Raw genomic sequence first — 10,988 nt, 5'->3', positions numbered from 1 at the left:
TAAGGTGCTACTGGAAGGAATTTTTTTTTATCTTTTACTAGGTTGGTGCATAATAGAAATGTGTTCATTTTCCAATGGTGTCTGTGGCGAACAAGAATCTTGGGTGATCTAAAGAATGTTTCTAGCTAATCAGTTTTCTTAAAGGTGGGCATACGGGAAAGGGAATGTGGGATGAATCAACTTCCCCATACCTAAGGGGCTGGGGTTTGTTGTGGGGGTGCTGTTGGTTTTTCTGTATCTTTATTCTAGATCTTGTTGTAATATGGAAACTGTTCTATTTGGTTGGGTATTTTTTAAATGTTTATGACTACTTTTGTTATGTTGTAGTTATGCGTTTTTTTTAAAAAAAGTAAGTTGCCTTCAGCATGGTTTTAACTGTGCAAAGGTGGCATACATATAAAGTCATATCTGTATATAATGGTTGGGAGTTACTCGTGTGTAATCCTGCTCCGTTTGAGCATCGGATTGCCTGGTTAAACCCTCCGGACTGCGCAGCCCATCTTAGCGTGGCTGCTCTTAGTCACTCGTAGAATCAGTCTGTGGGCGTTTCTTAAAGTGCTGCCAACATAAGAGTTGTTTGACGCCCAATCGTTTCTGCCTTTCACTGCGCGGGAGTCTCCTGCGCAGGGTGGGCGTGGGCAGCGGGGTGCTTGGGCTCTCCTCGCTAACTTCCAACGAAGAGTCCTGGAGCCCCTGCACCTCCCTGTCCCGTTGCTCTCCTGGATCCCTGGTGTTACACTCATTCTCTTCCCCTTCTTCCCAGCTGAGTCTCCCTCTAGCGCTGGGACCTTCCCCTGCAGAATCAGAGACCCTCTCCTTCTCCCGTGCCTCTGATGGCAGTTCCCTGACACTGTATATATGTAATTTTGTTTGTATGCCAACTTTTCATAGTTGAAACCATGCTCAAGGGAAAAAACCACAAAGTTCTGACATAACAAAACTAGTCACAAAATACACAAAAATACACAAACAAATTAAACAATTTCCACATAATAAAATATGAGTAAAGATTACTATTTTTTTTGGTATAACAATAACAGCAACAACCTCCCCAACAAAACCCCATAAACAATATCCCAGCCCAAGAGTCCGTTTAGCAGCCTCAGGTTCTGTAGCTGAAGTCAGTCGGAGCCCTGTGCTCCCAGGCCAAGTGGAAAAGGGTTGCATGGCAGGGAGACGGCCTTCCAAGATTCACGCTTCTGATGGGAATAAGCACCAGCCATGGCAGAACTCAACAAACCTTTCCCACCAAGTTCTCACCTGCTCAAGCTGTACAACTGCAGCAACACAAAGGCTACCCATGCTCTTAACTTGGGGTGGGAGGAAGATATAAAATCCTCAAGCAGGCTGAACCAATTTGCTTTGGCTTCTTCATCACCCCTTCCCCCCAACCTGTCTGCAACTCCTTTGGGCGACTGACCAGAGTCAGCGGAGCAATGTACGTAAATATACAGCAAGCTTTGTGTACACACACACACACACACACACACACACACTTCTGTATCCGTCCAGAGAAGCAAGATGAATGGATTCATCCAGAGAAGCAAGATGGCACTATAAGAGTCTGATGACACATTCCCACTAGGCAAAAAACTCAATGTGCAAAGCAGGACAAATGAAGGGGTGTGTGGTAGAGGAGTACAGGACTTACTCCCTGGTAAATGTTATAGTAGGGGTGGGAACCTCAGGACCCAGGACCAAATGCAATCCTCTGCCCCCTTAAATCAAGTAAATAAAATAAAATGTCAAGTAAATAAGATTTCTACTAAAAGTAGAAATAATCAGAATAGTTGAAACTGAGATGCTCACTGGGGTCACTTGGGCGACGTTGTAGCGCATTCTAGCAATGCAACTGGCAACCTGACTGAGTGATAGGTGTGGCTTCTGTGAACTGACCAAGCAGGTAGTTCAGTTCTGGAACAGGACAGGTTGGTGTCCTCCCTTCCTCCTCTGCCCATGTGTCTAGGCCACACCCCCTTTCCCAAGCCACACCCCTCATCAGCCCTACTTCATACTCTGATAATGCCCCTTGCTTGCCTGAATGGAGAATAGAATGAGAGCCCTGCTGGTTCAGGCAGAGTTTCATCTAGCCCAGCATCCTGTTCTCACAGTGGCCACCCAGATGCCCATGGGAAGTTTTCAAGGAGGGCCTCAGTGCAACATCATTTTTCCTTCCTGTACTTTCCAGCAGCTGGAATAAAGACTCATACAGTGAAGATAAAACATAGCCATCAGGGTTTGTGACCACTGATAACCTTATCCTCCATGAATCTCTCTAATCTAAAGTCATCAGAGTTGGAGTCTATCATTGTGTCTTCATGGCTTAAGCATGATGTTGATGATGCTTACAATTTATATTTCACCCTTTATCAGAAGATCCTAGGGCAGTGTACCACATTAAAAACACATTAAGGTAAAGGGACCCTTGACCATTAGGTCCAGTCGTGACCGACTCTGGGGTTGCGGCGTTCATCTCGCTTTATTGGCTGAGGGAGCCAGTGTACAGCTTCCAGGTCATGTGGCCAGCATGACTAAGCTGCTTCTGGAGAACCAGGACAGCACACGGAAATGCCGTTTACCTTCCCACCACAGCGGTACCTATTTATCTACTTGCACTTTGACGTGCTTTCGAACTGCTAGGTTGGCAGGAGCAGGGACCAAGCAACGGGAGCTCACCCTGTCGCGGGGATTCGAACCACCGACCTTCTGATCGGTAAGTCCTAGGCTCTGTGGTTTAACCCACAACGCCACCCGCATCCCAAAAACACATTACAGCGCATCAATGATTAAAACATAATAAAAAATCATAACGCCAGACAGCCTAATAGGATACAGAGAGGCATACAAGCATGTGTAGAAATTAACTTATTGTACAAAGGTAAAACTCACATCCATAGCTGTGTCTACTTTTGCCTCTGGCCCCACCCAGTATGGCCCCTGTAAACCCAGAGGGAATGTAGCTTTTGCTATGTAAAAGTTATCCCTCCCCTGTGTTTGCTAGGAAAAGGAAGCTTTTGTCTCTCGACAGGGGGAATTAATGAAGTGATCCTGCTAGAATACCCAGAGGAAACTGTTATATTTGTCCTAGCTGGTTATGCCCTTGCCGATATCAGCAGCACAAAGTTGCTGTGTCAGTCGCGTTGGGCAAAAGGAAGAGAGCGACAAGATTGCCCCCGTAATGGTGGGACCATCCCTGATACTCCCTGGGCATCACCCAAGGCCCTTTCAGGCCCCCATGGAGTGTATCCTTCCCCTAGAAGGCTGTGGTTTAGACTGTGCAAGTATATAGACTGGTGGACACTCAAGAACTGTGCCACATTGAAAACAATGTCTATATTCATCTTCACACTGCAGGTTTACAGGAGGTGAGAATATCTGAATGCAAAAGTTATGCTTCTATTAAGATATGCACATATCCTTCTCGGAAGCTCTCTAGCTGGTGGTTCAATCCTTAAACAGCATTGGGGAGCAGGTTCTGCTAGAACATCTCTTTCTGAATTTCAGTTGCTGGAAGCTACAGGAGAGAAGAGTGCTGCTGCACTTAGGTCTCATAGGCCTCCAGTTGACTGTAAGAACAGAATGCTGGACCAGATAGGCCTTTGGATGGTCTTATGTTTTAAAATGATTTTTAAAAATTAAAACGAATCCAGACTAGCAGCAAGCTAGTTCAGTAGAAAGCAATGCTTGTTCCCATTGTATGCTTGTCCGGAAAATATGCTAGAAGCTTGCAGACCGAGATCTGTAAAAAGCAGCTGTGACAAAGCGAGGAAAGTGTCCCCCTCCAAAACTTCAGAGAATTTAATTCTTCTAAAATTGGCTTTTCTTTTACAACGTTATAAAACACTGATGAAATTTAGGGAAATTCCTGGAAAAGTTTACTTTTAAACCTCAACGCTTTAATACCCATCAAGAAAATGTGACATCTTCTTTTAAATTTTGAGTTTGAGGTTTCATTGTTTTTGTAAAAATAGCCAAATGTCAAATTCTAGTCCTGCATCCTGATATGATGGTGGCCAAGTTAGTAGAAGCCTAAGAAAAGCTGTAAACAAGGACTTCCGTGCAGCAGAACTTCTCCCTACTTGTGATTCCAAGCAAGTGGAATTCAGAAGCATCCTTCCTCCAACAGTTAAGGTGGAATGAAGTCATCAGGGTAAGCAATAAATACCCATGGCAGTTAAAAGAGAAAAAGAAGGAGAGAGAGGGAGAGGGAGAAGGAATGGATAAAGAAAGAGACAGAGACAGGGAAAATGAAACGAGCCTGACTATTATTTTCTTTCATCATTTGAATGCCTAAATTACTTTTCTTCCTGTTAGGAGCTGCAGGGCTCATACTGCCAACCTTTGTGTATACAGTGGTACCCTGGGTTACATACGCTTCAGGTTACACAGAAATAGTGCTTCAGGTTTAGAACTTTGCTTCAGGATAAGAACAGAAATCGGACTCTGGCGGCACAGCGGCAGCAGGAGGCCCCTTTGCTAAAATGGTGCTTCAGGTTAAGAATGGTTTCAGGTTAAGTACGGACCTTTGGAACGAATTAAATACTTAACCCGAGGTACCACTGTATATGTAACTTCCCCTTGTGGTGAGCCACTGAACTGCATGTTGCAACTTGCATGTTCTCATATCCTTGGTTCTTGTCTTGCCCTTCGGTTCAGATTACTCACTTTGTTCCTTGCCTCCTGTACTATCAGATGGACCCTGCCAACCAAACTGTGACAGTCTTTGTCCTGGGGGTGCTGCCAAACACAGCTGAACTCCCCCTTCTCTTCTTCTTCATCTTCTTGGTGATCTACATGCTGACTGTGATGGGGAACCTCCTCATCCTGATCACCATCTTGCTCGAACCCCAGCTCCATAGTCTCCCCATGTACTTCTTCCTCTGCCACCTCTCATTCCTAGACACCTGTCTCTCCTCTGTCACAGTACCCAAAGTCTTGATGGGCTTCTTAAGGTCCAGCTACAGAACCATCTCCTTTGGAGGCTGCATTGTCCAGCTTTATACCTTCCACTTCTTGGCAAGCACTGAGTGCTTCCTTTACACCGTCATGGCTTATGATCGCTACCTTGCCATCTGCCGCCTGCTGAACTACAGTACACTCATGAACAGGAGGGTCTGCTCTGGTCTCACAGCTGGGACCTGGCTCACTGGTTCCTTTCACGCCGCTATCCATACCAGCCTGACGTTCCGTCTGCCCTACTGTGGTCCCAACCAAGTGGACTACTTCTTTTGTGACATACCACCAGTGCTCAAGCTAGCCTGTGCCGACACTGCTGTGAATCATGCCGTCATACTGGCCAACATTGGTGCCGTGGCTGCCGGCTGCTTTGTGCTCATATGTATCTCCTATGCCTACATCACATCTGCCATTTTGAAAATCCAAACAATGGAGGGAAGGCGCCGGGCCTTCTCCACTTGCAGTGCTCACCTTACAGTGGTGCTGCTCTACTATGGACCTCCAGTCTTTATATACTTGCGTCCATCTTCAAGTGCCTCCACCTATGGGACTCTGGCTGTTTTCTACACCATCATCACTCCTATGTTGAACCCGTTCATATACACATTGCGGAACAAGGAAGTGAAAAGAGCGTTGAGGAAATCATTCAAGAGACATATTGCTTCTCAGGAATGATAGTTTGGGCAGTCAGATTCCACAGGGCGGATAAGCTCTGTACAAATTTAGGAGCAGATTTATTGGACCATGATAGAAGAGGAGTTGGGGAACCATTTTCAACAGGAGGGCCACAGTCCCATCTGTGAAAACCTCTTAGGGACACATACCAGTGGTGGCATGACCAGAAGCAAAAACACGTAGAGCAACAGAACTGGAGCGGTCCAACTTTCATACAATATAGTAGTGAGTGATTAGAATGTTCTTACTCTTAGCTGTGGTATGCTTTCTCTTTATAGGTGTTGCTAGGATCTGAAGCAAAAGCCATATCCGAAACATCACAGTGAGATTCCTAAGATGTGTGTGTCCACAGTTGCCTAATTTGAAGTCAGTTAAGTGCTCAAGGTTAAGGCTGCAATCACACAGCAGTTTATTCCTATTCCCCTCACCAAACTGCAGTTGTTGCAATAGTTTTTACAACACCCTGTCTTCCTAGGGAATCCTGGGAACTGTAGCTTTTGTGAGAGGAACAGGGGTTAGCACCCTTAACAAACTAGAGCTCCCAGAATTATTTTGGGGAAGGCATGACTGGTATAAGTGGTCCCATGGTGCTTTAAATGCATGGTGTGAATGTGTCAGGGACTGGGCGGAGGCGGAATGGCAGAGACCACCTCTTCAGCCTGGCCCTTCCAGGGAGGAGGAAGAGGAAGACAGTTTAGATTTGCAACCCGGAGGTCACAGCTCAGAGGCAGCTGAGGGAAAAAGTTGGGAGATAATGGGAGAGGAGGAGGAGGATGCGAGGCAACAGCTGACGGGCACGGTGTCATTGGAAAGCCTTCCAGACCCCCCTCTCCCAGAACCTGGTGAGCCTTAAAAGTAGGAGAGCAAAGAGCTCAAAGACAGAGGGCATGTAGCAGCACCCATGGAAGTGACGAATGAAGAAGTGGGAGAGACGGAGGGTGGAGATTCACTCGGGACAACACCATTATCCAAGAGGCTGGGTTCTCTAGCCTCTCTCTGTAATTATTGAATAAAAAAATGGTAAGAACCTTCCCCTGTCTTTATACTTTCCTGGGGCAAATGGCTGGGAGCCGCTGACAGCATCCTACAGAATGTGGCTTCATAGCTTAGTGGAAGTTCCTAGGCTGAATCCCAGGCATCTCCATATCAGGCTGGGAGACAGTCATTTCAGGCGGTATAGCGCATATTAATATTGTGCATGCATGAAGCAATTGGATATATAAAAGCTCATTCCTTTGGGAATAAAAATTGTCCAGACCCATCATTATGATTCAAAGCTTTACTAACCAGAACGTCTTCAAAATAGGTACAAAAACAATCAATGATACATCCAAATAATTCCATAAAGCATATTCTTATCCAGGCATAGGCTTCTCTTCTTAAATATATAACATAATTATGATCAGGGCAACAAACCAAAGCTCTGTCTCTTCCATAGCTTGCATTAGCCTGCATCCAGTCTAAAGCTAAGCAGTTCCTGAAGAGGCTTTCTGACTGCCCAGGAACAAAAACCCAAGAGGCAACTGTTTCAAAATGGAGATTTGCAATTAAATACATTAATCACATGTGTTCTAAGGTTAAACATCCATGTGAGAGCTAGCAGAGAACATCAACAGTTAATAATCAACTCAGTTAGAAGCTTAGAGACCACTCTTCTAGCTTAGTATACTCCAATGGAATTTTCTAATGTTAAACCTTTAGTAATATACATACAAGCAATTTCTATTTCAGTGTGAATTAAACAATTATACTTAACAGAGTGTGTGTCACTTGTTTGGATATGCATCCTAGCTTGTTTAGTCCTGCACGATACCTAATTTATAACACTTTCCTGCTTTCCACTCTGTTCCGATTTGAGATATATAGAGAGATACATAGTCTGAGTTTGATTCCTTCATCCAATGGCCGCCAGTTCAATCTGCACTATACATTTCAAGCAGTATGATACCACTTTAAACTGCCTTGCCTTCCTCCAAAGAATCCTGGGAACTCTAGTTCCTCAAGGAACTGAGAGTTGGTAGGAAAACCCCTTTCCTCTCCCAGTTACAATCCTCAGCAGTCCATGAGAAGAGGGATTGAGGAATTGAGTGTTAATGAGCTAGTGTGGTGTAGTGGTTAAGAGCGGTAGTTTCGTAATCTGGGGAACCGGGTTCACGTCCCCACTCCTCCACATGCAGCTGCTGGGTGACCTTGGGCTAGCCACACTTTTCTGAAGTCTCTCAGCCCCACTCACCTCACAAAGTGTTTGTTGTGGGGGAGGAAGGGAAAGGAGAATGTTAGCCGCTTTGAGACTCCTTCTGGTAGTGATAAAGCGGGATATCAAATCCAAACTACTAAAGCACTCTGGGAATGGTAGCTCTCTGAGGGCAATAGGGGTCTTCTAACAATGCTCAGCACCTTCAATAAAGCAGAATTCCCATGATTCTTTGGGCGAAGCCATGGCTGTTTAAAGTGCTTTGATATCTCTTTAAATGTATAGTGCAAATGAGGCCTACATATCCGACTTCTGATTGAAGCCAGCTGGGCCACTCTAGCGTAAGGAATGACAACCATGCCCTCTGGGTAATCTCAATGATTGAGGCAGGGAGATAAGAGCCAGTGGCGTAGCGTGGGTTGTCAGCACCCGGGGCAAGGCAAGTAATTTGCGCCCCCTAACCCGTGGATTTGCGCCCCCTAACCCTAACCCCCAGATGTTGCGCCCGGTGCGGTCGGCCCCCCCTGCACCCCCCACGCTACGCCACTGATAAGAGCTCTGGGAGTTCTTAAGCTATCTTGGACACAACTTGAACAGGCCTTTATAAATTAAGAGCCTCACATAAGGAGCACTGAGGAATTTTGAGATTTCAAAACCGGTCTTCGGAAAACCAACAGCAAGTTCCATTGTTCTTGGTTGGGGGCGGGAGCAGGGCAAGCAGTTTTGCTAAGCACAGTTCTGGATATAACCAAACTGCGTCCTCTCATTTCAAGGTTGTATCATTTCAAACTGAGAAGAAGGGGAACAAATGCTGAATGCTCCTCAGCCCAGACATGGGTTTAAGGAAACATGACCGGTTTTTCAAACTGGGCACAGAACCTTGCGAGCGCCACAACTATGATGTAGAATGGAAGGGAAGAGGTGGGGGAGGGACACACTGAATTTTGGCATCACACAGAGTGCTGCTGAAATTTGAGGTGCCAAGGTCTGCCACTACTCAGCCCCACGAAGAGCTCCATGCACATGGATTGAGTCAGGGAGAATGTTGCTGGCTAGACTTTCTCCTTGCCCATTAGTTTCCTATGGTTAAAAAATTATTATGATGAGTCAGTGAAACCTTCAGCATCAACTGCTCCCACTGAAATGGTAGTTTTCCTCCCTGTCTTACTGTTATTGGGGCTACCCAGCGAAGGAGGGAGCATTCCTGATATCCCCTGGGCATCAGCCAAAGGCCTCTCAGCCCCCTATGGAGCGCATCCTTCCCCCTGTGGTTTGGACTGTACAAGTATATAGACTAGTGGACACTCAGGAACTGTGCACATTGAAAACAATGCCTACATTCATCATAGCACTGCAGCTTTACTGGAGGTGAGTGTACCTGAATGCAAAAGCTATGCTTCTATTAAGATATGCATGTGTTCTCCTTCTGGGAAGCTCTCTAGATGATGGTTTAACACCTAAACAACGCTGGAGGTCAGGTTCTCCTAACAATATCTCTTCCTGAATTCCAGTTGCTGGGAGCTGCAGGAGAGAAGAGTGCTGTTGCTTCTGGCCTCCCCATAGCATACTCTCCAAGTTTTAGGTAGTGAGACTATCATTTAAATGCAAGACCTGTAGGCATTTCCACACGTAGAGGGAATGTGTGTAGAGCAGAGGCTGAGACAAAGACAGACAAAATGCAATGAGTCCTTCCTTTGAATGACTGATTTACTTTTCTTCTTGTTAGGAGCTGCAGGGCTCAGACTGCAAACCTTAGTGTATATGTGTTGCTGTCCCATGTAGTGAGCCACTGAATTGCATGTTGCAACTGCTGCCTAGATAATTTAATATCCTCAAACCTTGGACTGAGCTTGCCCACCCAGGCTGGGTGAAGAAGCAGAAGGCAGTCTGTTTCAGTTAAGATTTGTTCAAGGTCTGGGCATGTTGTTGCATCCTTTGGTTATCCTGTGATCCTGTCTTGTCCTTCGGTTCTGATTGCTCGCTTTGTTCCTTGCCTCCTGTGCTATCAGATGGACACTGCCAACCAAACTGTGAGGGTCTTTGTCCTGGGGGTGCTGCCAAACACAGCCGAACTCCCCCTTCTCTTCTTCCTCATCTTCTTGGCCATCTACACGTTGACTGTCCTGGGGAACCTCCTCATCCTGATCACCGTCTTGTTTGAACCACAGCTCCATAGTCTCCCCATGTACTTCTTCCTCTGTCACCTCTCTGTCATAGAAACCTGTCTCTCCTCTGTCACAGTGCCCAAAGTGTTGGCGGGCTTCCTAAGGTCCAGCTACAGAACCATCTCCTTTGGAGGCTGCATCATCCAGCTCTATTCATACCACTTTTTGGCAAGCGCCGAGTGCTTTCTTTTCACCGTCATGGCTTATGACCGCTACCTTGCCATCTGCCGCCCGCTGAACTACAGTACACTCATGAACAGGAGGGTCTGCTCTGGTCTTACAGCTGGGACCTGGCTCACTGGTTCCTTTCATGCCGCTATCCACACCAGCCTGACGTTCCGTCTGCCCTATTGTGGTCCCAACCAAGTGGACTACTTCTTCTGTGACATACCACCAGTGCTCAAGCTAGCCTGTGCCGACACTGCTGTGAATCATGTCGTCACACTGGCCAACATTGGCGCCGTGGCTGCCGGCTGCTTTGTGCTCATATGTATCTCCTATGCCTACATAGCATCCGCCATTTTGAAAATCCGAACAACGGAGGGAAGGCGGCGGGCCTTCTCCACTTGCAGTGCTCACCTTACTGTGGTGCTGCTCCAGTATGCGCCTCCAGTCTTTATATATTTACGTCCATCTTCAAGTGCCTCCACCTATGGAGCACTGGCTGTGTTCCAAACCATGATCACTCCCATGTTGAACCCATTCATATACACACTGAGGAATAAGGAAGTGGAAAGGGCATTGAGGAAATTGTTCGACAGGCATGCTGCTTCTCAGGAACGATAGTTTGGGAGATCAGATTCCACAGGGCGAATAGGCTCTGCACAGGTTTAGGAGCACAACAGTGTTGAGTCTGCAGAACCATGTTCCCACTGTCAGAACTGCAAGTTGTCCCCACATTTGGAGCTACAAGCCCAGTTACACCTGAGCTCGAGATAAGGGAGGGTCAGGAAGTAACTTTTCTGTAGCCAAGTAGATGAATACCTGACTTAAGTATG

General features: G+C 46.3%; 2 protein-coding genes across 2 annotated transcripts; both read left to right on the top strand.

Moving 5' to 3' along the window:
* Positions 1 to 4,692: 4,692 nt before the first annotated feature.
* On the top strand, positions 4,693 to 5,631 carry LOC310691434 (olfactory receptor 10S1-like; the record flags this gene model as incomplete). Its single annotated transcript, XM_083471226.1, has 1 exon — positions 4,693 to 5,631. The coding sequence occupies one exon, from the start codon at positions 4,693 to 4,695 to the stop codon at positions 5,629 to 5,631; it is 939 nt and encodes a 312-aa protein (XP_083327352.1).
* Positions 5,632 to 9,834: 4,203 nt separating this feature from the next.
* Positions 9,835 to 10,776, top strand: LOC310691431 (olfactory receptor 10S1-like; the record flags this gene model as incomplete). The annotated part of the gene is made up of 1 exon (XM_083471223.1): positions 9,835 to 10,776. The coding sequence occupies one exon, from the start codon at positions 9,835 to 9,837 to the stop codon at positions 10,774 to 10,776; it is 942 nt and encodes a 313-aa protein (XP_083327349.1).
* Between the last annotated feature and the right edge of the window lie 212 nt (positions 10,777 to 10,988).

The sequence above is a fragment of the Podarcis liolepis genome (genome assembly GCF_965112155.1).
Source record: "Podarcis liolepis genome assembly, chromosome: 13".
Lineage (NCBI taxonomy): Eukaryota > Metazoa > Chordata > Lepidosauria > Squamata > Lacertidae > Podarcis > Podarcis liolepis.
This window is presented reverse-complemented; position numbering and strand designations above follow the sequence as displayed.